A 26,303-nucleotide genomic window follows, 5' to 3' on the forward strand; every position below is an offset into this window, starting at 1 on the left:
TTGATTTGAAAAACCAATAGTTATTTTAGAATACACAAAGTTTATGGGAAGAAAGGACAAAGCTGGTTAGTGCTGTTGTATGTTAGAACAAGGAGGTCCTACAAATGGTGGGAAAAAGTATTATGGCTGATGGAAGTTGCCGTTGTGACCAGCTACATATTTTACTCATAAAAGGAGAATGGAGAAACAGTGCAGATACACCTTTCTTGCAGGAGAAATCTGTTTGCAAGTAATGTGAGGAACAAATTCAAGGAAGAGGGGAAGATCATCTTCTGAAGCTGAGAAAAGGCTAAATGGGAAGATACATTCTATAGTTCAAAATAAACAAGATTACATGCTTTGCAGAGAAATGGAAAAGGTGGAAGGAGAGAAACCATTTTCTACTGATAGACACACCCAAGAGAAAGCCTGGACTTCATCCTGAAGATTGCTTCAGGATCACCAAAAAGATATATAAGAACACTCGTTTGTAACTTAAAAAGATAAAAAATTGAGTTATGTTTTTTAAACTGTAGAATAGTTACGAGTAATCCACCAACCTCTTTCCTGCCCCAAATAGTTGGGGAGTATTCAGGTAGCAGAAAAATTAGATCGGAAAGGGTACATTTTGCACGAAGACTTGACACATTGGGGCCCTTCAGTTTGCAGAACTACCTTTTACGCTCTTTATTTGTAGGTAGGGAATGGGGTCCTCTATCGGGGTCCCGCCCACATACTAGGGATACACCCATCAAGAACATCACAGGGAGAAACAGAAGCGTTTGGCTGGGAGTAGGTCACATTTTAAAATAAGGTGGTCGAGTTAGGTGACACTCATTGAGAAAGTGGCATTCGAGCAATTAAGTACTTTTGAAGAGCTGTCAGGTAGGTCTTTGGGAAGGTGCTATCAGGTAGACAACAGAGGCTTTGGGTGCAGGTACATTCCTGGGGCATTCTTGGAACCCCAGGGCCAGTATACCACAGTAAAATGAGGTTTTCGATGAGAGGCCAGTAGGTAAAATCTTGAGACCATCACATAGGAAGGGCCTAGTAGGCCAGCCCTAAAGGACTTTTACTTTATTAAAATTGGAACCCTTGCAGGTTTTAAACTGAGGAAGACTCCCACGTTAAGGATCATCCAACTGCTAAGAAAACATTGAGCAGGTGGGGAAAGGTAGAAGCATAAGCGAGAACAGAAGGGAAACCCAGGTGACTCAGGATAGGGGTTCTGTTCTGCAGGAACTAAGGGCCCAGGCAGCAAGTTGTCATCCGGGTACGTTTTGAAAATAAAACAGGACTTCCAACAGATTAGATAGAGGAAAGCCAAAGGTCGTTTAAAGGCTGGGTTTCTGGGCGTTTGAAATACCCACAGGTGTTTTACATACTCTCAAGCTTTATCTCCCTCCTCGCCCCCGCAACCCCCCATGTAGGTCTGTGCCCACCGTATCGGAAAACAAGGCTCAATGCCTCAAATAGTCACAGTCCCTATTCCCTGCCTCCAGTGAGCCACAACTCCGATTTCAGGGTTTCTTTAGTTGCCTTAGGAAATAATCCCTGGTTTTCTCAGAACCTACATCCTCTTATTTTCCTTGGCTTAGTTTTCTAGACGGAAGTTTAGAGAGAAAGAGTTTGTGAGCGTTGCGGCTCTACATGGCACATCCCTGTAGTTGTTAACAGTAGAACTTGGGGTAAGAGCGACTCAGCCTCAAGAAGAAAAGAGAAGAACAAGCACCCTCCACTTCTGTCCGCAAACTCCAGGCGGCCCAGCTCGCCCGGCGCCTGCCACGCAGGCACAGGAACGAAAAGGGCTACCCGAACTCCGGCGCGGCGCCCTGCGCCCCTGAGGAGAGCGACTTCCAGCAACCTGCCCGACCCCGGCCAGACACTAGCGCAGCCCGCCGCTCGCGCCACCTTTTCACGGAGCCGCTCACGTCATTTCCGGGGTGGGGCGGGCGCAGAGAGGGGCGGGGCCGGAGGGGGAGAGGCGCGGCCAGTTCCGCGCAGGCTCACAGGGGCCGCAACCGCCGAGCCGAGCGCTTGACTATATATGGTCAAAGCTGGGGGCGAGCCGCGCGCGGCGCCGCGCTTCCGGGTTCGGGGCGTCCGCAGCGGCAGCGCGCAGGGCAGGCGCGAGCTGGCCTGAGAGCCCCGGCCTCGGACCGCCCCCTCCACGCCCGGCTCGCCCGGCGCCGCCTTCCGGCCCAGTCCCCGGGCTCGGCCTTGGCGAGGACTGATTCGCGGCGCGGGCCGGCCCTGGAGGCTCTCGGCTAGCGCGGCGCAGTAACAAGTGGGCGAGGATGCCGTACGAGATCAGTAAGTGCCGCGGCGCGGGGGCTCCCGCACGGGCGCCGCGCTGCCCCGGCCCCCGGGCGGGGTCCCCGGGCGCGGGGGAGGGGTGCGGGCTCCGGCCGGCGCCCCGCGTGTCCGGCCGTCCTCGGGTTGCGGGTCGGCGATGCCCGCCCTGGAGGCGCCGCAAAGTTGGCGCCGCGGGCCGGGCAGCGGAGCCCGGGTGGCACCGCAGGGTCCGGCCGGGAGCGCAGACCAGGAAGTGGCGCGGTCCCCTGCTCTCCTGAAAGTGGCGGCCGCCCCTCTCGGCGGAGGCAACAGGTGACCGGCTGAGACCGGTCCAGGGCCCTTATCTACTCCCCGCCCGTTCCCGTGGTCCTCACTCTGCTCTGGCCCGGGGGTGCCGTCGAGGCAGGGACTACCCCTCATGTGTCCTGCCGCGTTTGTGTCTCCGCAGAGAAGGTATTCGCTAGCCTCCCCCAGGTGGAGAGGGGAGTCTCCAAAATCATCGGCGGCGACCCCAAAGGCAACAATTTTTTGTACACCAATGGAAAGTGCGTCATCCTAAGGAACATCGACGTGAGTACTCCCTTCCCCCGCCGGGCACTGGTTCCACGCCTGCGCTGCCGTAGGAATTGGTGAATGTCGGTTCCACGCCCTCACCCCCTGCCCAGTGGCTAGCGGAAGACTAGGGCGACACGCCCCCTCAAACTGGGAGACGAATTTCAACTTCACCCAGCCCCATTTCATTTCCTCTTTTTCCCGATAGAGAAACTGAGGCTCAGGTTAGTTAAGTCCTGAAAGAGGATCTAAGGGATGAGACAGACCCGGTCAGCTGCTGCTTGGTTGGAGCTGGGTGTGACTGGGGACTTAGGCCTCCTGACCGCCTCAAGCCGGGATTTCCTCATCTGTGAAGCAGATGACGATTTCCGCACTTCTGTGGCAGCCTGGGCAGACTGAATGAGCTGATGGCGTGTCTCTAAACCTAAGCAGTGCCTGGCGCACAGTGAACACTGGGGCTTAGTCATTATTAATATCCCGGTCTCCAGTGTGGGAGAGCCCAGTGTGGGAGAACCTAGGCTACCCGCCGGGCTTCTGAGCTTCAGCCTGATAATGCCGCTGGATCTGAGCCCCAGAGGAAAAAAACCACGCCAGTCTATGCCCGTGAGTCCCTTTCTGCAGTGCCCCGTGTCCAGGCTGGAAATGCTTCCAGGACCAGCTCCTTGGGAAACCCCTGCAAATTCATGCTGCTCTTTGTAATTATTGAGGTGACCTGTCTACCCCTCAGCCTCCTTTACTTCCAGAACTGCACATTTCAGTCTTGCTTCCCCCTTCCTCAGCCTGAGTGGTGGAAGGAGGCGCTGAACCTGGAGAAGTCAGAGGGCGGGGGTGGTGGACTTGATCCCCTCGCTCATGGAGAATGTCAGCCTGATTTCTTCAGTGGTGTGGGGTTGTCCCTCATTGGACAGGCTTTGCGTCCTCCCAGAGAGTCTCTGATGGCTGAGGGAGTGGAGGGGCTCCAGTGACCAGAGTTTCCTGGTCCAAAGTGCTCTGGCCCTGCTCCATCTCTGGTGGTTTCTGCCCCGCTCTAGGTTGCTGGGCCCCACAGACCAGGGCCAGGTGGGCGCGAATGTGCTTTGAGGGTGCTAATAGCTTTCTAGTCACATGGATTCCTAGAAAGGTGATCTATGCTCCCTTAGAACTGGGGCAACACCAGAAGGCTCTGCAGTAAGGGCCTGAGAGTTTGAGAAAATAAAAATTAAGGTGGCTCTAAAGAGGTACTACTCACTTGGCATTTTGACAAATGAAATAACACTAAAGTGTTCTCAGAAATACAGAAGAATAGAGTGTTTGGCCCTGCACCTAACAAGGCCAACCTGGGTTATGGCAATGCACGTTCACTGCCAGTAGGAGACCCCAGGTGAAGCAGCTGCTGCCTGTCCTTTCACTCACCAGGCACAGCAAGGTGAAGGAGGCCAGTAACTGAACCCCTTGCCGTGGAGAAGCTATGTACAACCACAGGCGGTACCCTGTGGCAGGAAGCTTTTCCTGATTTGTGAAACACCTTGTAGTTGTTTTGGAGATTTTTTTTTTTTTTTTTTTTGAGATTGTGTTTCACTCTGTCACCTAGGCTAGAGTGAAAGTGCCTCCTTATAGGTCATTGCAGCCACAAACTCCTCAGCTCAAGCAGCCCTCCTGCCTCAGCCTCCTGAGTAGCTGGAACTTCCGGCCCCTGCCACAATGCCCCTCAGGCTGGTCTTGAACTCCTGAGCTCAAGGAATCTGCCCACGTTTGCCTCCCAGAGTGCTGGGATTACAGGTGTGAGCCACCATGATGGCCCAGGGTTACTGTTCTCTCCTGAGTATACACCCTTTTTTTCTCTTTCCCCCTGCTTTTCAGTTTCTGCAGTGCCGGAACAGCCTGGGATAAGGCTGATCTAGCCTTCCACGTGCCAGATGTAGATCAGGTCCTTAGGCTTTTGTTAGGACCGTGGGTACTTAAGGTATTGTTATTAGGGGGTAGTGTTCCTGGGAAAACAAGACGTGAGTTCTCAAGACCAGTCATGGTAGAGAGGAAGATGGTCTGGTTGGAGAACAGGTTCAAGGAGGGAAGATGGGAGGCTGAGAGCCAGACCATGGAAGGCCTAACCAATGTCTAATTGGTTTCAGACTTAGCATACCTCAAACTAACTGTGGGTTCTTGTGTTCCCTTAACCTGAGGGGCATTGCCATTCCTGCAGCTAGTCAGGCCCCAAACCTTGGATTCCTATTGGTTTCCCCCTTTCTTTGATGCCTCACATTTAATTTTTCAGCAAATCCTACTGTCTCTGCATTTAGAGTATGCTCAGAATCTAACAAATTTTTCCCTATTTTCTTGTTTCCGTCCCATCTAAGCTATCATCCTTTCCTGCTGGGATTATTGCTTGTCCCCTTCCCCCCAAAACCCCCACCAAACTGGTCTTGCTCCCCTGTGGTCTGATCTTAACACTGCAGAGGGAGTGGTTCAAACACAGGAGGCCTGCCTTGGTGAGAGCCAGAGTCCTCCCTGTGGGGGGTGGGGTGGGGCCAACTCTGCAGGGCCCCTCTCTCTCAGCTCCTGCAGTCTTGTTCCCTGCTGCTGCTTGAACCACCACCCACATGCCTCGGGACCTACTGGTTGCTTTGCCTTTACCTGGGTATTCTTTCCTCAGGTATCTGCAAGGACTCACTCCCAGTTTTCCTTAGATGTCAGCTCCATAGAGGAGCTTCCCCTAAGTAGAATTTCCATATTGGCCTTTCTATATCCCCTTGGAGCTGTTGGGCACACCACTCCTGCGAGTGAGTGTATCCACCTGTATCCCGAACCAGACGTCATCTCCAGGCAAACAGGGCATGCTGTAGGTGCTCAGTAACTTATTTGTTGGTTGAAAGGCCTTGAAAGCTGGCCTGGTTGTCTAGATGAGAGGCAGCCATGGAGGTCTCCCTGCCTGAGAAGAAGAAAGCCTCATCCTGGGTTAGATTGCTGGACCCAAGTCTGGTGGAGTCCACGTTCTTTCAAACATAAGTACCCTGGCCAGCTTTCCACTTGGAACAACCTCTGTCATTTATTTTGTTGACTTAAAAGTTGTTTTGTCAACCCAACATAATGGTATTTCTTTTTTTGAGATAGGGTCTCATTATGTTGCCCTTGGTAGAGTGCCGTGGTGTCACAGCTCACAGCAACCTCCAACTCTTGGGCTTAAGCAATTCTCTTGCCTCAGCCTCCCAAGTAGCTGGGACTACAGGCTCGCGCCACAACGCCCAGCTGCTTTTTGTTGAAGTTGTTTAGCTGTCCTGGGCCGGGTTCGAACCTGCCACCCTTGGTGTATGTGGCGGTGCCATAACCACTGTGCTACGGGTGCCGAGCTCATAAATGGTATTTCTTAAACTTAGAGGAAAAGGCTAGGTGTTTTATTATTTTTTTAAATCTTCTCTCAGCATAGCCCATGGCCTCACCTGGAGAGGAAATTGTCCACTGCAGTATGAGAACATGTGGTGGTGGCCAGTTAGACACTGATATGAGGAAAGAGCTCCAGAAATAAGATTCCAGTGAACAGTGTGTACACCACTGTTTGAGACAAGTTATCCACCAGAAAGTTGCATCCTGGGGGTGCCGGCACCTGTGTGGGTCCAGGCAGTATGTCTTTTGGGCACTTCTGGGCCCATATCGCCTCTGCCTTCTGTGACCTCTGCAGGGAGTTACTCCCAGGGGATATGAAGGAACCTGTTCATGATTTTAAACTACCCAGTGTCATTCCTGTAAAAAACCGGCTTTTGCCAATGAACTTCCTGACAGAGCCCTCTCAAATGCTGCCCAAAGCAGCCAGCAGATTATTTGCTCTGCAGGCAAGTTTGGGATCTGCTTTTTAAAGTACCCAGTTCCTAGATTCTGGAACTAAAATATACATTTGGAAAAGTTGGTCCATAAAATTGATTTTCAGACTATAGAGTGGTTACAGTAATTTGACATTGCTGTGCATGTGAGCATGGTGTCTGGGCTCATCTTCCGCAAGAGAGTACAGACCAGTTTGGGGAATGTCATAATCTCTCACCAGGTGTCACTTGGTGCAGTCTTGTACCAGTCATGCCCAGAAAGATCCCCTATGTGTTCCCTTCAGGTTGGGGTAGTGGGGTGGGGCTGAGGGCTTGAGGACTGACCTTGTTCCTCCTGTGTAAATGCATACCTGCTGAGGCCCTGCGCATACAGAGGTCACTGCCTTGGGTGAAGTGAGCTCTGGGCGGCAGAAGGAAGTAGTGTGTGTGTGTGTGACCGCTGGGACAAAAGGAGTAGGCGGTAGCACCAGTCCCAGAGCCAGGAACCAGAACCTTGGGGACTTTGGTCTGACCACCTCACAGCAGAAGGCAGCAGAGTGCTGTGCAGAAAACCTGGGTAGCTGCAAGTGTCAGTCAGGAAACACTGGGACAATAGGAAGGCTCCCACAGAGGGGGCTGTGTCCAGGAGGCCACAGTGCATCCATCTCCCAGCTGCAGCACTGGGTGTGAGGAGAGTGAATGGGTCCCAGGCTAGGGAAGTCATGGGCATCCAGTGGTGGCAGGTGGCACAGGCAGCCCTGGGATAGATCGCCCAGCCCTGCTCCAGAGGTCCCTGGAACCCTTAAAGGTCGGGCAGACAGGTAACAAGATCAGATCTTTAGGAGAGAGTTCTGTACCTGAGATTTGAGCCAATTAGCAAGCTACCCAAGCTGAAGGCAGGGCTTGGTGTGCTCAGCTGGTACAGCCATGCTTCGGTTCACGTTCCCAGCACACATTCACTGCCCTGTCTTGCTGACTGCCTGTAAGCCACAGAGGCAAGATTTAACTCTGGCTCTCAGGGAGGGGGTGATTTTGCCCCACCACCCCAAACCCTCTGGGTGATATTTGGCAGTGTTTGAAGACACTTTGGGGCCACTGGTATTCACTCAGTAGAAGTCAGGGATGTCAGCAAACATCCTACAAGGCACAGGACCATCCTATAGCAAAGAATTATCCAGCCCCAAATGCCAGTAGTGCTAAGGTTGAGAAGTCTGGTGAACAGCACTGTGACATGGCCAGACATGGCTCTCACCTATAGTCCCAGCTACTCCAGAGGCTGAGATAGGAGGATTGCTTGAGTCCCAGAATTCAAGGTCAGCCTGGGCACCACAGCAAGATCCTGTCTCAAAAAAAAAAAAAAAAAAAAAAAAACAGGGCGGCACCTGTGGCTCAGTGGGCAGAGCGCTGGCCCCATATACTGAGGGTAGTGGGTTCAAACCCGGCCCTGCCAAACTGTAAACAAAAAATAGCCAGGTGTTATGCCGGCTCCTGTAGTCCCAGCTACTCGGGAGGCTGAGACGAGAATCGCCTAAGTCCAGGAGTTGGAGGATTCTGTGAGATGTGACGCCATGGGACTCTACCGAGGGCGATAAAGTGAGACTCTGTCTCTTAAAAAAAAAAAAAAAACCTTCCATTGCACCAGGTTAAGCACTTTGAAAGAATGTCCTGAGTACTCTGGGAATGGGATAGAGAGACCAGGTGAGCACAGAGCTGTTGGAGAGGCAGCACATTTGCAGTGGGACTTGGACGGTGAATAAGAGTTCTCTGAAATGAGGCTTGAGACAGACATAGCAGATGAGAGAGTCCAGGCAGGAAGTAGCATGTGTAGCTGGGTCACCTCAGCCACACCGTGGGTGCCTGTCGGGTGGCCTTGGTATGTTTCTTGCTCTGTTTTAGGAAAGGGGAGGGATATTAAAACCACTTTCAAGGTAAAAGGAAAGGTTCTGCCTCACACTCAAGGCTGGTGGAGGCAGGCTTTGCCACTCCAGCACCCTGCCCGTCTGAACCTTGCAGGGACCTCTGCCCCAGGGTGCTGTGAACACTGGGCTGGGAAGGGCCCTGTCTGCGTCTCTTCCACGGTGTGGGTGTTCCTTCCCCTGGTGGTGAGGCCTGTCTAGGACCTGCAGACTCTTCGCACTGCTCGGCTTACTCGCCACTCCTGTCCCCTGCTCCAGGTCTACCCAGAAAATGCCCGTGCCCTCCAGCCCGGGTCCTGCCGTGCCCCGCTGTTCATTGTTCTCCACAGAGTGTGTAATCCTCAGCACCTCTCTGGTCTTAGTTAAGCACATTTGTGCTGGGCAGTGGCCGAGCACGTGCTTTGCAGTTTCCACAACTGAGAGTAAGCAGAGTATCCTGCCGTTGCTGTGGGGTTCAACTGAGTTAGTGCACAAAGCATCTTCAGAGATGCCGAGGCCAGGGCAGTGCCTGTCTCCTCTCTCTCAGAGGTGAGGACACTGAAGCTCTGGGGGTGCACAGTCTGCCCTGTGACTGCTCAGTAAGGCCCTGGGAGGGTAGCAGGAGAGGAGGGCACTGGGCTGTGACAGCCTACCTATAAATGAGTGTGGTGACCTTGCTTCACTGCCAGAGGCCGGGAGGACATAGGAATGTGAGAAATTGCAGGAGCTGCAGGGCTGGCCAGGTCAGATGCTGACTGCAGCTTGGCATAGTGGGGTCGGGCTCCCTCTGAGCTTGCTTGTGTGGTAGGGGCAGGACAGAAATTGTGAAGGTGTTCAGGGCTTGTCCGTGTGTCCCCTTTACAGGACTCCCAGGAAAACAGATGCTCTGTTCCTGGGTAGGGATCCCCCAGGAGGTCAGCGAGTCTGAGCACAGCAGGCAAGAGCAGAGCTGGCTGCCTGAGTGAGTCCCAAGCTGGGCCTTGAACCTGGCCCTCTTGAGGGCATGGCCTGGGTGCCCTCCTGGTCTGCTGCTTGTCACCAACTGTGGGTTCTATCTTTTAGTGTCACACATGTGGTTCCTAAAGTGCAGGCATCCTTTATGTCTTCTGTGAGGCGCCCTGGCATCTGTGTGGGTGACACCAAGAGATCTGGGGGCTTCACCTGAGGTCTTGTCCTGCCCTCCAGGGGTAAGGGGAGCCCAGTAGAGGGGCCGAGCCTGCCCTAGCTCCCAGGTGAGCCTGGGGGTGAGAGTCATGGGTTATTGGGTGGTTATTCGGGGGCCCAGGGTGGGAGGTTGCAGGCTAGGGCGTTGAGGTCATCAGGGTCTCCTGATGATGGTGGAGAGATGAATTGGGAAGCAGTTGTTGACTCAGGGTAGAAAGGAAAAGGCTGGGTCGGCCTAGGGCGAGGACTGGGTGGAGGCAGAGAAAGGCACTTGGGGAGGGGCAGCCTTGGGCAGAGCCTCATCATCCCCCTTGGGAGAGGGAGCTCCTCCAGGGCAGTGACTGCACCAGACCTCTGGGATTGGCCCAAATGGACCCAGCTGATCTGGAGTGAACCTGACAGGTGGTGACAGCAGGGACAGGGAGGTGTCTTCCTGGCTCTAGTAAGCAGCCTCCCTCTGTGAGCTGAGCAGCGTGGGCAGGAGGTGGCTCTGACTCAGACATAAGTCAGTATCTGTAGTTCGGGGGTGTCCCCCACGCTGACCCAGTTGTACACGGGATACAAAAGAGTGAGTGAGTCATCCAGCAGGGGCTTTTACACACATCCCTGACCAGGTAGGGGAAGGAATTTTTAGGGGTAGGGTAGCACTTGCTCTGCGGTCTTGCCTGGTCATCAGAGCCGGCTGTGCAGGGGCTGCCCAGGAGCCAGTGAGGGCTCAACTGGTAGGGGCATGTGAGCGGAAGACCTTAAGTCAACCACTGATGTCTGGGAGGGCTGACTTGTTGAAGGTCTGTTTTTGCCAGGTGCCTTGTGAGGGAACTTGTCTGTGTCAGAATGCTGAAATGTGAAGGGCTAATCTAAGCAGGAGAGGATTGGGCTAGACGGGTATTTAATAGACAGCCAGTGTGTTAGTTTTACTGAGGTGTAATTTAGATGCAAATAAAACCCATCAGTGTTGATTGCACAACTCGGGTCCCAATTCATATATGATCTGTATTCCCATAACCAGCACCCTGGTCCCGGCACAGAACCCCTCCCCCCTCCCGCCCCCAGCAACTGCTGGTCGGCTTTCTGTCACTGGGTTTGCCTCTTCCCACACTTCTCCTGTGTAAGGGAACCATGCAGCGTGTAGGCTCCTCTGCTTGGCCTTTTCACTCAGCATAGGCTTCTGCGGTTCCTCCCTGCTGCTGAGCAGTGTGGCATTGCACAGATGTGTCACGTATAATTTCTCCGTTCACCTGTTCAGGGACGTTTGGGTGTTTTCAGTTTGGGGCTGTCATTTCTCCTGGGTAGATACATAGGAGTGAGGTTGCTGGTATTGTATATGGTGAGTGTATGTTTAACTTTATATATAACCTGCCAGACTATTTTACAGCTGTATCATTTTGCATTTTACGAGCAAGGCAGTCACCATTGGTGACATCAGCTGTTAATTGTATCAGTGCCCGGGTTTTTTTTTGTTGTTGTTGTGGTTTTTTTGCTTTTTTTAGAGACAGAGTCTCACTTTATCGCTCTCGGTAGAGTGCTCACCCTCAGTGTCACAGCTCACTGCAACCTCCAGCTCTTGGGCTTAGGCGATTCTCTTGCCTCAGCCTCCTGTGTTGCTGGGACTACAGGCGCCCGCCACAGCGACAGGCTAAGATTTGCATTTCTTTTTTTTTTTTTGTGGTTTTTGGCCGGGGCTGGGTTTGAACCCGCCACCTCTGGCATATGGGACCGGCGCCCTACTCCTTGAGCCACAGGCGCCGCCCAGATTTGCATTTCTTAAAAGACAGGGATGCCAAGCACTTTTTCTTGTGCTTATTTGCTCTTTGTAAAATCTTTGGATAGATGCTCAGTATCTTGATAACTTTCTTTTTTTGTGTGACAGAGTCTCACTGTGTTGCCCTTGGTAGAGTTCTGTGGCATCATAGCTCACAACAACCTCAAACTCTTGGGCTCAAGCGATTCTCTTGCCTCAGCCTCCCAAGTAACTGGGACTACAGGCTCCCGCAACAACGCCTGGCTATTTTTTTGTTGTAGTTGTTGTCGTTTAGCAGCAGCCCCGGTGTATGTGGCCGGTGCCCTAACCACTGAGCTATGGGCACCGAGTGTCTTGATAACTTTCTTATTTCATTGGCAGATGTTTATTCTGAATATTACGTATCACAAGTACCTACTGCATCATGTAATGCCAAGTGTTAGGTCTTAGGGACGAGAAGGGGGGGGACTGTGTATAATATTTTTCCTCTCCAACCCTCTTATCGAGCACTTGTTATTTGCTAAGTGTTGTGATGTCTAAAGGGACGCATGTTACCTTAAGCTGTCACAGAAGAGTTGGGGGAGATGGACAAGGTTGATGGGGACTGTGATGGGACGTGTTCAGTAGCTTTGGAAGCACCGAGGGACAGCGCCGATACAGGTAGAGGAGGCGTCTTCAGACTGACAAGAGAGTGTCACTGAAGTGACACTGGTGGGCAGGTAGGGACCAGCAGGCAGGATAGGCGTCCCTGGCTTAGGGTGGCCGGAGGGGCTGGGGTTTGGTCTCCTCAAACTTGGAGGCTGAGGAGAGTGCAAGCCCTGGGCTCTTGTCAGGGGGGCTGGAGGTACATGAGCTGGGTGGTGATGGCCCGGTCAGGTAAGATGTGTCTGAGCCGGCCAGACGCTCCCTCTTCAAAGAGGGCTGGATTTATAGTAAGCCCACAGCAGGCATCAGGGAAGTGAGATGGCTGTGTCTCTGTTCCCTCCCAAGAGAAACCGTGACTGTGGAGGCACATTGAGAGCTGCTCTGCGTGTGTGTCTCTGTGTGTGTGTATGTATTTGGGTATATGTGTGTGTCTGTGCTGCAAAAGGGAGTGGGGTCAATTCCCCAGGTTTTTGACAGAGGGCTCCAGCTGTACGTCCCTCTCTGCCCCTGTGTGGCACAGCCAGCAGCACTGTTTGGGGCGTTTAGTCCTCCATGGATACCCTGGGAGAGCTGGTCCTGGGGGGTGCTCAGCCTGGGGGAATTGGGATCCACCAGCCATGGAATGCACACAGCCTCAACCGGTGGCCTCCCACAGCCCATAGGTAGGGGACAGTTGGAACCACAGGACTTTCGTTTTTGTTTTACTTAAGAAAGGCTCCTCCTTGTCACCCAGGCTAGAGTGTGGTGTCAACCTAGCTCACCGCAACCTCAAACTCCGGGGCTCAAGCAATCATCCTGCCTTAGCCTCCTAAGTAGCCAGGACTGTAGGTGCCTGCTAATTTAAAAGTAGATCAAGAGATCTTTCCACCTTGGCCTCCTAGAGTGCATGAGCCACTGTGCCTGGCCCACGGTGGCTTTTTCAATCAAACTTTCACTTCATATACGGGGTAGCCATAAAGTTTGTATGTCTGTGTGTGTTTTACAAGTATATACCTGTTCTGTGTTATGCAAAGTACAGAAAAGCAGGTAAGAAAAAAATGACTCTGAATTCTATAATCATAGACTAAAGAAATAGAGTTAAAAGTACCTAAACTTCTATCACCTAGGTAGTCAGGTAGGTTACTTGTTTTCTCCATGGAGGTTTTGCCCTAAGATGTTTGTGTATGTGTCATTTTCCCCAAACGTGTGATGAGGAGGCTGAACGTGGCCGGTCTGCAGCAGCCTTCCTTGTGTTCACTCTGGGCTCCCTCCCTGCAGAACCCAGCCGTGGCTGACATCTACACGGAGCATGCCCAGCAGGTGGTGGTGGCCAAGTACGCGCCCAGCGGCTTCTACATCGCCTCTGGAGGTATGTGGCATGGCCCAGGTGACACTGAGGTCCCAGGGCTGAGCTGGGATCCTGGCTGGAGGGGTAACACAGTGGGGAGAGCTTAGTGGAGAGGTGAGAGAACCAGTGTACGTGGCTTCAGTTGGGGCTGACAAGGGAAGTACAAGCCAGTGGAGTCCCCATTCCAGGACTGGCCCTACTTTTAGGAAATACACTTTCCAGTTTCAGGTGTGAGGTTGCCCAGAGGCCTTCTGTGGGGCCAGGTGATGTTTGGAGCTCCTTGTGTGTGTGGCTGAATTGTAGTTTGGTTTTGTGTCACTGTTCCGTCCTCCTCCTATCCCTGTACCTGACCAGCCAGCCTCAGGGCTGACACTTGGGGTTCATTTGTGGGCCTTGGGCCCTGGTGCAGCTCAGCAGGAGGCTGGACGAGGAGTGTGGGGAAGATCCTCTCACTTGCAGGCGCTCTGTTCACTGAGCTTCCTGAAGGAGAGCTTTGTGCAGATGAGGATAGGAGGCATGGGAGTTAGAGCGGGGTCCCACTCTTTCATATGCTCAGTTAATACTTATTGCCTGCCTTGCTGAGCCCTGTCTCCAGCCCCAGGAAGGGCTGAGTGAGTGAGCTAGTGTGGACCCATCGGCTTCTGGAGAGTGTCTTGGTGACTTGATGAGCTGCCGAGACAGCCAGCTGGCCGGCAGGAGGGGAGGGCGAGATTTGCAGGGGCCCAGAAGCCTATTCCTGAAGGGAGCACATCTGAGAGAAGAGAGATGGCAGGCTTTGGGGTTGGGGAAGACCTGGACTTGGCCCTGCCACAACAGAATGCAGGGACTGGGTGTTTTATGAGTTGGCTTATGGTTCGGGGAGGGGGCGGGAGTTGGGGTCTGAGGGGCCAGCATCTGCTGAGGGCTTTCTTACTGTGTCATCCTGTGGCTGAAGAGCAGAGGCAGGGCGAGTACTGGAGGGGCTGATCTTGTTCTTTTATAAGGACCCTCCGTGGTAAGGTCAGGAAACTGTTCATGAGGCAGAGCCCTGTGGCCTGATGGCCTCTCATTAGGGCCACCTCCCAGCACTGTTGTATTAGGAATTAAGTTTCCAGCTCAATCTTTTGGGGCCCACGTTGAAAACCATAGCAGCCCCTCCCTAGCCGTGTAGCCTTAGGGGAAGGACTTCCCTTTAGCTTCTCTTCCTGTGAGTTGCGCTGCTGGAAGGACCCAGTGTGCACAGCTCTTGCAGTGCTTAGCTGCAGGGTGACCACACTGTCGCTGACACTGCGGCTTTCAGCTTTCTGCACTGACACAGCTGGGACAGCAGGCCAGCTGTGCTCATGCTCAGGGCTAGGCCCAGAGTCTGGCATGGAGAAGGTACTTAATGGTTTTTGTGTTTAGGTCGACTCCAGCTTCATCTGTAAAACTCTCTGTAATTTATGTCCCATGTTTTATTTTAGTCCTGTGATTTATTTTTTCCCCTGGCTTTGCTTGCCAGCAAAATGTCTCTTCATTTAAAGCTCTAAGATTTGACCTAAATGTCTTTAAGTTGTGTTTAACACAGAGCTGGGTGCTTTGAGCCGTGTATTCTTAGGGAGGAAGGTGGTGGCAGGGCCTCTGCCCCTCCCAGCCCAGCTTTCCTGCTGTGTCTGGGGAAGGCCGAGAATCTTCCTGCCTAGGCCTACCCTTTTCTGAGTCCTGGGGAGGAGGGATCCAACAAAACAGAAATCAGAGGCCTTCAGATGCTAGCACAGAATCCATGAGGAAAGCTGTCTCTGTCCAGAGACTGACCCAAAGGATGGTCCCCATGAATAAATGGCCATCAGTCTGACATTCCCTCTTTTTAAAAGCACCCTGATTTGGTGGAGGAGCCAGGGGAGTTTAGGGCCTCACTCAGGTCCGGGTATTTTCCGGTGGAGAGCATGTTTTCTGGTTCCAGTACATTTCTTTGAATAGAGGGAAGTGACTGTTAAGGGTTACAGTGGAATGTTTGCTGCTGAGATGGAGTTGGGCTAAAAATAATGTGATGTGTAGGGAGGAGGAGGAGGGCAGCTCAGGAAGTGGGTTACGTGGTACCTGTGCCCAGTGCCCTGTGCCCCAGCCAGGTGGGTGGCTCCCAGTACCTTGGGAAGCCCAGAGCTTGCTCCCAGGAAGGATCCCAGCCCTCTTTGGGCTCCTTAGATCCTGCTGGTCAAACTGGCCCACAACAGATGAAGGATTGAACCTTCCACAAGAGCTCCACCCCTGGGAACCTCCTACTTAATGGTCAGTCTGAGTCCTCTGGGAACCTGCGTCCCCACCAGCGGGTCTCAGAGTATGTGGATCATTTCTGGGGCAGACCCTGTCCTCCTTTTCCCTGAGATGTTTCCATGCTGGTCGCCCACCCCTGTCGCCCATTCCCCTTGGTGCCTGGGCAGCAGTTCCCAGTGGCCCTCAGGGTGTGGGGAGTGGTTGGCGTCTGGTTTAGCTATAGACCCAAAGCAGGCTTCCTGGAGGAAGGGTCTTTGTGCTCAGGATGAAAGCTGTGAGGGCTGCTCAAGCAAAGGAAGCCCAGGCCCCATAGCTCCCAGGTGAGCAGAGGCCTTCCTGGGACTGGAGGGCTGGCTTTCCCACTCGCCACCCTGTCCGCTCCACCCCTGGGTTTGTTGAGCTGCTCGGCACACTCGGTGTGCAGGGTGGTGCTGACACCCAGGCACAGCCACTCCTCTGTGCAGCCTCTCGTCTTGGTGGTGGGCAAGAGTTTGCAGGGGGAAGGGAGCCTTCTTCATCCCCCCCGTCCCTGCACTGCTGAGCTTTTCTTCCTGGTTGCCAGACACAAAGTGGAAGGTGTGCTTTTACTGCCTTCCTGCTCTCGAGAGCCTCCTGCAGGATTGGCTATGGTCTGCTGTTGGCCAGTGTTTGGCGACTGAGGCAGCATTGTCCTCATCAGATCAGGGCCAGTGTGCCGGATCCCCTGGGCCCCTCTGTCTCTTTCATTCCCCAGCAGGGCTTCAGTGGAGGGGGCTGATGGTCTAGTGAGTAAGATGGTGGGAGGTGGCTGGGAAGCCAGGGCTGGACCAGAGGCTACACTGACAAGGATAGGCAGTAGCTGGCTGGGCCCTGTCCTGGGAGTGTTGTCTTCTCCATGGGGTAGCATGGGCCCTGGATGGGCCTAAACACAGTGGCCACGTTCCTCAGTGTTGCAGAGTGTGTAAAAGGTGTGTGCATGAGTGGATGTGGGGGGTGTGCACACGTGTGTGCTTGTCTCTCCTGCACACAAAGCACTCCCCCTCTGAAGCTGCCAGCCTCTTCTTGTTCCCTCTTCCTTTCCCACTGACCTGTTTGGCTCTTTGGAACTCATCTCTGGCCGCACGCCAGGACCTCAGCCAGCGGACCCCAGGCTCTCTGGGACTCCCCTAGTTTGAGTTATTGCTGTGGATTGGGCGTCTTGTGTGTGTCCCCACAGCTGAGCTGAGCACCAGTGGTCTTTACATGTGTCTTCTGAGTCTCAGGGCCTGGCCTGGTGTAGGCTCGGGCTCTATGTCTGCTCCTAAGTGCAGTGTCGCTGGCACTTTAGCTCACTCACAACTAGGCCTTGCTGGTGCATGTCGAGTGTTGGCTATACTGAGGACAATCAGACTGCACGTGTTCACACTTGCGGCCTGCAGCAGCCATCTGAGGGGGCCGCTGTTTATCCCTCTTGGAGGGAAGGACAAAATGGCCATGGGGCTTGGGGAGGCCTAAAAAGCCTGGACAGGGCAGAGGCTGGACTTGAACTTGGGGCCATCTCCTGAGGCCCAACTCTTGGCTGCTGCCCTCCCTGGCCCTGGCTTGACCATTGAAGCAAATGCTGTTTTCAGTGCTGCTGGCTGGAGTAGGCATGGGGTACTCTGGAAAAGACAGACGCCCCCACCTGCTTTAGCAGCCTGGCTGAGGTTCTAAGCTGTAAGGATTTGTGAGACATAATTCCCATTTCTTTACACTGACACAGGGCTGATTTGGAAGGCGTGTGTTGGGGCTGGGGGTGGGTAGCTAGTGATAGGATTGTGGTGTGGGAGGGGGTGGGGCCTTAGTGTCACTCTATTTATTGCAGCCGCCACCACGCTCCCAAGAGAACAGAGCTGGCGTTGGGTTCAGCACAGGGTCTCCCCCCCTCACCACACCCACCTTGCAGGTCTCTCAAAAGACTCTTTACTCACACTGCGCTGCCTGTGAGGGGAGTGTTCCTGGTACCCAGTGAGGCTGCTGATCTGCCTGGCAGTGCCACCAAGGAGCCGCATGGGGAGCTGGGTCTGTAGCCTCTGGCAGGGGCTACCAGGCCAAGCCCAGCGTTCCCCCCCAGCCGCGTGACCACCCTGCACTGGTGACCCGGGAGACTGGCCTAACTGCCATTGTTACTTTTGCAGAGGTGTCCAGGCCCATAGGTAGTCAGTGCCCCTATAGGAAAAGAAATGCAGTGATGGAGCTAAATTGCTTCACAGCATGTTGGAGTTTTACCATCACATGTTCTGTGCTTTTTCTGACACCTAAGCAGGGTTTGTCACCAGGGTGAGTTCTGGTGAAATGGCAGAGACCCCAAGTAGTAGCTCTTAGGGCGGCTGCAGGCTCGGCTGTGACAGTGGCTGTGCAGAGGGTATTGTTTCCCTCCAGAAAGTCCAGGGAACTAGAGGTGGTGCTGAGTGGGAGTGTGGCCATGTGGCCCTGACCACCCCTGTCATGTCCCACAGATGTGTCTGGGAAGCTGAGGATTTGGGACACGACGCAGAAGGAGCACCTGCTCAAGTATGAGTATCAGCCCTTCGCCGGGAAGATCAAAGACATCGCGTGGACTGAAGACAGTAAGAGGATCGCCGTGGTCGGGGAAGGACGGGAAAAGTAAGTCACTGTTTGGGTGTGCTGCCCTGTCCTGTGGCCTGTCCTCCATGTGCCCTGCCCTGGTGGGAGGGGGACGCAGTCTGTTCCTTTAAGACCCAAGTGGCCCTGCTGGCATTCACTTCTTGGCCCACTGGAGCTCAGCATGTTCTCATCACCACATGGGATTGATTTTTCCCCTTTGACTCCTCGTTGGGTCCAGGTTTGGAGCTGTCTTCCTGTGGGATAGTGGCTCTTCCGTGGGTGAGATCACAGGACACAACAAAGTCATCAACAGCGTGGACATCAAGCAGAGCAGGCCGTACCGGCTGGTGACAGGAAGTGATGATAACTGTGCTGCATTCTTTGAGGGACCCCCTTTCAAGTTCAAGTTCACAATTGGTGTAAGTGACTTTTGTGGTTTGTATGTGAGACTAGAATCGAGGCCTATTTAAATGGTGACGGCAGAAAGGTCACAGCGCCTGTCACCTGTGCTTCAGCATGTAGATAATAGTGGGCTTATGGGGGAAGTTCCACAGAGAGGAGGACTCTGTAGTCCAGCCCTCGTCTTCCTAGGGCCTTGACTGGACATGTGAGGGTCCTGCCCGGAGCCCTATCCCAGGACCACAAGTGCATGTCGGGCCTCTGAAGATTGTATAGCCAGACACACGTTCTGAGCTGGAGATACCTGTGGGAAAGGGGATCTTGTGGAGCCCCGGGTAACGCCCACGGCTCACAACTGCTGAGCTTGCTGTCATCTGAGCCACCACAGTGGCAAAAGGAAAATGGGCTGGCAAGACATCTGCTGGGCAGAGACAACATATGTGGAGTGATGCATGATCAGGAGAATTAGACAGGCTTTGCGAAGAAACATGCCAAAAAATGCTGTCGCGCAGTAGGCTTGGGGTATAAATGGCGGGGTCTCTGTCCCACTGCACATGCAGCCTCTCTTGGGCAAGGACCTCCGCCTCCAGATCCTTCGATTTTCATGTCTTCAAGATGGAAGTTTGTGAGGGCATCAGGTTCTGAGGATTTTAACTGTGAATTTTACCTAGGAGCTAGCTGTCCTGTGGGTCCAGAGCAGCCATGGTGCCATTTTCCTGCCTTAGTGGTGCCAGAGTGAGGGCACGGCAGGGCAGAGGCCCTGTAGCCTATACCAGCATATTCTGTGGTCCTGAGCCTGCCTTGGCTTTCCCAGTGGCTCTTAGCGCACGTTGTCTTTGATAAGAAAGGATGAAACCACATAGGCCAGGCTCTGAGGAGCTATGTCCTCGGAGGAGGCTGAATCTGGGGGTTGGCAGGAGCGTCAGTAGTCCAAGTGTCTGCCTCATAGAGGGCAGATGAGAGCACGTGCTTACAGGGGCTCACTGGGGAGTGTGGTGCATTGCGAGGACTTGATGCAGTGAGTTATAAGTAGCAGGCAGGTGCACAAGTTGGCAGAGTTCCCAGAGGCAGGTCTTAGCTTAAGGCATAGGAGGGAGTCTCCACTGGAAGCAAAAGGGGCTTCATTTCATCCCTGGAGTGTCAGGCTGGGCAGGGCCTGGAGGGCTGTGTGTGAGCAAGGAGTCTTGTGGCCAGCAGAGCACTCAGCCCCAGGGTCTTTTCCGGACACTCTATAGTTCTCAGAGCCTGCCCCAGTGGCCTCTCCGCTGCCTGATTGGCAGGTAGTGGAGACCTGGCTATTTTGAGAGCTTTGTAGAAGGCTGTGCAAGGTTGGTGGGGAGTGGGGATGCTGAGTCAGCGGGGCACCTGAGCTGGAGGAGGAAGCAGCACCCCGACTTGTTGGCAGTGCTGCCGTCCCACTGCCCCCCACCCTTCACACCTTGTTTAGTCTCATTTAGCCTTAATCTGGGCTGTGGGGTGGGGGCAAGGACTCTTTGCCCTGCCCTGTGAGGGACCCTTTGTATTTGACAGATAGGGGTTAAAGCAGGTATGGAGCTGCTCGTTGCCATTAAGCTGAGCTGGGGTCATTGCCCAGGCACTGGACTCAAGCCTGTACTCTGTACCACTGGGTCGTTCTGTGTGCTGGCTCAGGCCACAACGTTCTTTCTCTTTCCTTTTACTTTCTCACCTCAGAGCAGTCCACCCCACAGCCCCAGCCCAGGAGTGCAGGTCTGTGTGTAAAGGTTTCCTAGCCGGCCCTCCCTCGGCACCAGTGTGTGTCCTGTCTGAGGACCTGGGAGAGAGGGAAAAGGCTGACCCAAGGGTCAGAGGCACTGGGTGGAAGCCTGGTGCTGAGCTGGCTGGCCTGGACTTTGGGGGAGTTGTACCTACAGGCCTTTCACTGAGCCCATGGTTGTGGGGAGATGGGGAGCAGTGCCAGCAGACATCATGTGTTCACAAGGGTGGGAGTCCATCTGAAAAGAGTGCTGCGGGCTCTGTTGGCCTAGCATCTAAAAGGACAGGGAGAGCTCCCAGGGACCCCAGACATGCTCACATGCCTTCTACGGCAGGAGTTCCCATCCTTTTTGGCACTAAGGACCAGTTTTATGGAAGGCAGTGTTTCCGTGGACCAGGATGGTGGCTGGGGGTTAGTGGTTTGGGGATGGTTCAGACTCAAGCACATTATGTCTCCATCTCAGGTCGTCAGGCTTTAGGGCAGCGGTTCTTGACCTGCGGGTTGTGACCCTTTTGGACTATGTTAAATGTTCGTGGCCTTAGAAAGGTTGACAACCCCTGCTTTAGAGTCTCATAAGGAACACGCAACCTAGGTTCCTGTATGTGCGGTTTACAGAGGGGTTTGTTCTCCTGTGAGACTCTGGTATCACCACTAATGTGACAGGAGGTGGGGCTAGATGGTGACGTGAGTGATGAGGAGCGGCTCGGACACAGATGAAGCTTCCCTGTCTGCCTGCCAGTCACTGCCTGCTGTGCAGCTTGGTTCCTAACAGGCCACGGGGGTCAGGGACCGCAGTTCTAAGGAGTTGATGATGTTTGTGCATGTCTGTCCTAAGCCTCAGACCCTGCAGGATACTGTGGTCATGCAGGGCAGCAGTGGGCTGCCTGTCCACCAAGGTCTGGATCCTGCCCTCTTCCTGGTATCCGTGTTTAAGGCTATGGAACAAGCTGGCTTCTTCCCCAGATCCAGAGGGCAGCTGTGCAGAGGCGGGTGGGCAGTGAGCAGTGGTCACAGAGTAGGTGAGGAGGTCGGGATGTGTGTGGGGCTGGGGGTAGAGCCTCCCGCTGGCATCTTTCCGCATGTGAGTTCTTCTCGTTAGTGAAAAGCAGGATTTTTCTTTTTAGAGGAAATTAAGTTCTTCTGTGAAATCTGAACAGTAATGCTCTTTTTTCCCTCACATCTTACATTTCCAGCTCAATGACCACTTGGGAGGGCTGCCCTCCCTCTTCCCCAGCCCGTAAGCCCTGACCGCCTGTGCCTGCTAGAACCTTCCTCTGAGAGTGAGCAGCTGTGGTGGCATCTGCACCCACCCCTTCCCAGGGGCAGCATGGCTAGGCCCTGGGAGCCTCCCTGAGCCTAGAGCCGTGGGGAGTGTTATCATGGAGCTTCCCAGGTCAACAGGGCAGGAGAGGGCCCAGAGGGGAGGGCTGGAGCTGCTAGCTTGAAAGGAGCAAGTCATATTCTGAATTTCAACATGCTAGGCCTGAGTAGAAATGCAACTAGCCTTTCAGAGAAAAGCAAGTAGGACCTTCCCAAATGAAGTGAGGTAAGCTACCCTCCGCCTTGCTGGCCCAGGGTGTGGTTCATGACGATTTTCCTTTTTGTCTAAGAGTCCATGGTGGGCTCCTAGCTCCTCTGACACAGAGTCACGGCTCAGCTTTAGCCAGGCTCCTCTGTGTGCCTTAGGCCTGATCACCAGGGCTTGTCTTTGTTTGAACCTGAATGACTGATGGAGGCTTCTCTAGGGTGGGGATGGAGAATAGGCCTGGGCACCAGCCTATCCTTATCCACTCTCCCGACCCACCCATATTTCTGATGAGGTGGGTGACCTGAGAGGTAACCCCAGAATTACGGGAGACAGCGTCTGAAATGGGGGCCAGATAGGCTCTACCTCCCGCACTGGTGTTCTGTGGATAACGATGGTTTAGTTTCCCTTGGAGGGTCCAACTATGGCCTGAAAAGATTGGTGGGGTAGTGAGGCTGTCTCCCTGCCTCTGCCCCGCCACACTGCTGGGTTCCGTCATGCCAGCATGTCCCTGTGATGGATGTCCTGGGTGGGTGGTGAAAGGGCCCAGTGGCTCATAGTCACGTGTACAGTACTGCTGGACACAGGACTGTTTTGGTTCAGGGGCTGTAGTCCACTTACGTACAGGGTCAGCTGAGTCTGCTAGGGACAGGGGTCTGGGGGGCCCTCTGAGCTGACCAGGTGTGCCTACTGGGGTCAGGCCACTGGAACTCCTGCGATGCAGCCTTGGGTGTATTCCTCAGTGGGGAAGGGGCTGCCCTGACCCAGTCCAGCTGGGGGCCGAACAGTGACTGCAGCAAGACAAGCAGGCGTGATCAGGCATCGGGGTGTTGGGCAGGCGTGATCAGGCATAGGGGTGTTGGGCAGGCGTGATCAGGCATAGGGGTGTTGAGCAGGCGTGATCAGGCATAGGGGTGTTGGGCAGGCGTGATCGGGCATAGGGGCATCGGGGGTGTCGGGCAGGTGTGATCGGGCATGGGGGGTGGGGAGTGTCGGGCAGGCATGATCGGGCATGTGGGGGTCGGGGGTGTCGGGCAGGCGTGATTGGGCATAGGAGGGTCGGGGGGTTGGGCAGGCATGATCGGGCATGTGGGGGTCGGGGGTGTCGGGCAGGCGTGATTGGGCATAGGAGGGTCGGGGGGTCGGGCAGGCATGATCGGGCATGTGGGGGTCGGGGGGTCGGGCAGGCGTGATTGGGCATAGGAGGGTCGGGGGGTCGGGCAGGCGTGATTGGGCATGGGGGGGTCGGGGGGGTCGGGCAGGCGTGATTGGGCATGGGTTCGGGGGTGTCGGGCGTGCACCCCAGGGGTGGCCTGAGGCTGGGCTACCAGGCTGTGCCAGGGTGAGGCTGAGCTTGGAGGTCCAGCTTTGGAGGTGGACCTTCAAGTCAAGCATCCTAGGAAGCTGCTGAGTCTGAACTCGCGGCCATGTTACCAAACCTCCTCTTTTGTCCGCTGGCCTGGCTTCCCTGTGAAAAGGGCTATTTTTAGCTCGCTCTCTCTCTTTTTTTTTTTTTTTTTTTTGGTTTAATGGGCTGTTTCCTTCACTCTCCCTCTGAAGGGGCTATTTCAGGAGCAGACATCAGTCTCCTGCTCATTTGGACTCTTGCCACTTGGCTTGAGTTGCGGGAAAGGGTGAAAGGGAGAGGTTCTGAAGCCTGGGACTCTGAGTCACTGTGCCTGCTACCCAGTTGTCCAGCCTCCACCCCTCCCTGTGTGGTCCCAGGTTCCCGGGAGGAACATAGGATACCACCCTGCCAGGCTCTTCTGGAGATGCCAGCAGAGGTGGGTGCTGGAGGTGTCACACAGAGGGCCTGGGTTGCTTCTTAGGAGTTCCTGACTTCCAGGACCTGGACCTACAGGAGGGATCTAGTGTCCTCATCTCAGGGAGGCTGTGAGATGGATGTTTGTTACAAGATGGAACCGAATGGTGGCTGTTTTAGTCCAGCACATAGCAAGAGAAAGCAGCACCCACTATCCTGACCTGTTCTTGGGCTGCTCTGCTAAATTTGGGGCCAGCTCTTTTGGCCTCCCATTCCAGACACGTTTAGTCAGAGAAGTCCGGGGGTTGAGCCAGCCCCAGCATGTCACCTCCTCATCTACTTCACCATTGAGGAAACTCGGCCTTGAGGATGTAGGAGCCAGGGCAAGGGCAGTGGTGAGGAGGAGGATGGGCTGTGCCTGCTGAGCAAGAGTCGAGGTTTGGGTCTGATGTCTTAAATTTGAGCTGCGGTTGGTTATGTCATTTAAGAACTGAGCTGTTCAACCTCTTCCAGAAAGAGGAGTGGTGGCTGCAGCCATGTCTCCACACAGGTGGCCTGGAAGGATGAGACTCTCCCACCACGGACTGTGTCCCAACTGCTCCTTCCTACAACGGTTGAGCTCAGACACACTGGGTGGTGTGGTCTCGGGCAGTGGGCTTCTGAAGGCTGGGGTGGGGCAGAGGGACTGGGGGCAGCCTGAGGAGTTAAGGATCTGACCTCGGGGCTGGCTCCCAACCAGAACACGCTTAGGCCTGCCCAGTATCTGCCCCAGACCTGAGAACCAGCACAGCTGAGATGGAGCTATGGACAAGAAACCAGATTCCTGCATGGGGTGCGGCTTGAGTTACCAGCCTCTCGGCCTGCTTCTCCCTGTGGCTGGCTGGCCTGGAGGCGCTCTGGCCCCAGGAGGGGTAAAGTGAGGTGATGTGTCCATAGCCTGAGATCCCAGTGTGGAGAGTTGGCCCCCCCGTCAGTCCGTGCGGTCCTTCCACGCCCACGCACCCACACGTGCGAGAGCGCGGCGCAGCCGTAGGCGCAGGAGGAGCTGGAAGTGCACAGCTCGGGGACTGTGCTGACCCGTCCGTCAGCTGGGGGCCTCACAGTGACCTGAGACTGGGCAGGCCGGGGGCCCAGCCATCCTGCATGGCTGGGGGAAGCCCCCCTTCCCTCTGTCGCAAACCAGAGTTCACGTGGGCTGAGCCTGAGACAGCTCAGTGCTTCTGTCCCCAGCCTCGTGGGAGGTGGCCACTGCAGAGAATGAGCTCTGCAGTCGTTGGATAGGATTTAGTCCTGTGACAACACTCGCTGAAGTGGGACAGGAAGGACAGTCTGCTCGTCCTCTAGGTTGGGACTGTGATTGTGGTTGCCCTCGGTAAATCTCAAGCAGGTAATTACCAGGACTCCACACTGCCAGGATATTTGATTTCTCAAGCTTTCCTCTCTTAATTAAAACACGGGTCAGTAACGGGGGAGAGCCGGGTTCGGCTCGGGACCCAGGCCCTGTCTGCTCCCAGCCCTGAAGGCACTTGGCAGCCTGAGGAGGGGCCGGGCTGGCTGGGGGCTGAGGGGAGCGGGGAGTCAGTGAGTGCAGCTTGGAGCTGCTGTGTGCAAGCTCTAGGGTGAGTCTCTTCTGGCCCAGGGCACGTCAGTCCCTCGTGCCCGCAGGGACTCGGTCTTGGCTGCTTCCTGGGGGGTTTGCGGGCACCTCAGTTTTCCTGCTGTGGGCAGAGGCCCTTGGGCACATGACTGCTCTTCTTGGACCTGCTTTCGTCAGCGAGTCGTGTAGTTTACCTGAAAGGTCGTTATACGAGCCCTGCAGATGGTGCCCACTGCATGTGTTTGCGGGAGCTGTCTCAACAAAGCACCACAGACTGGGTGGCCTAAACATCAGAAGTTTATTGCCTGAGTCTGGAAGCCAGAAACCCATAACCAAGTCTTCCCCAGATTCTGATAGCCCTTGGTGCTCCTTTGGTAAACATCATTCCAGTCTCTGCCACAACTCCACCCCTGTGTCTGCACCTGTGTCCAGATTCTCTCATCTCACGCAGACGCTGGTCCTGTTGGATTTAGGGCCTGTTGTAGTGACCTCATCTTAACTTGGTGACCTCTGCAAAGACACTGTTCCCAAGTAAGGTTCCATCCGCAGGTACCCAGGGTCAGGACTTAGAGGGTCACAGTTCACCCCAATCAAACATGGTTGGTTCCCTGCACACTAGTGGCTTATGCTGTAAAATCAAGTCAGTAACTTACTTGGGGGAGGGCCGTGGTCTGCTGGGGGCTCACGGCCTTTCCTGAAGTGTCCCTGTCCACAGAGGCCACTCTCCCTCTTACTCAGGGAGAGTTGCTCATCAGCACCGTTTGCTGGTGGGGTTAGTGGCACATGGAGGGGCGTGTACTGTAGAGGCAGCATTATGGTGGGCATTTGGAGGGTCTCCCTCTGACTAGAAAGTCCTCTTGGTTGAGGAAGGGATGAATCCACTTATTCAGGTGTTAAGGCACTTGCCCCCAGAGGTCATTTTTCCTTGGCCACTCAGACTCATGTTCCTGATGAAGGTCACAGCCATGGTTTATTGAAAAGTCAGTTACTCCTTTAGTAGATTCTTCGATGATGAGGTTGGAGCTCTCTGTGCCCAGCAGAGGGAGTGGGAGGGGGACGCACTCTCCTCCCAGGAAGGCCAGGGGGACTGGAATAGAGCCCATTCTATACAGAATAGAGT

General features: G+C 54.5%; 1 protein-coding gene across 1 annotated transcript in view; it reads left to right on the forward strand.

The window, feature by feature from the left end:
- Nucleotides 1–2,216: 2,216 nt before the first annotated feature.
- WDR1 (WD repeat domain 1) overlaps nucleotides 2,217–26,303 on the forward strand; it is a 39,048-nt gene continuing 14,961 nt past the window's right edge. The window contains exons 1-5 of the mRNA XM_053566689.1: nucleotides 2,217–2,292; nucleotides 2,723–2,844; nucleotides 13,299–13,389; nucleotides 18,057–18,204; nucleotides 18,404–18,584. Coding sequence (XP_053422664.1) covers nucleotides 2,277–2,292; nucleotides 2,723–2,844; nucleotides 13,299–13,389; nucleotides 18,057–18,204; nucleotides 18,404–18,584 — 558 coding nt within the window. The 5' untranslated portion in view covers nucleotides 2,217–2,276. The remainder of the gene's footprint in view (nucleotides 2,293–2,722; nucleotides 2,845–13,298; nucleotides 13,390–18,056; nucleotides 18,205–18,403; nucleotides 18,585–26,303) is intronic.

Source organism: Nycticebus coucang, chromosome 17 (assembly GCF_027406575.1).
Source record: "Nycticebus coucang isolate mNycCou1 chromosome 17, mNycCou1.pri, whole genome shotgun sequence".
In the NCBI taxonomy this organism is placed as follows: Eukaryota; Metazoa; Chordata; class Mammalia; order Primates; family Lorisidae; genus Nycticebus; species Nycticebus coucang.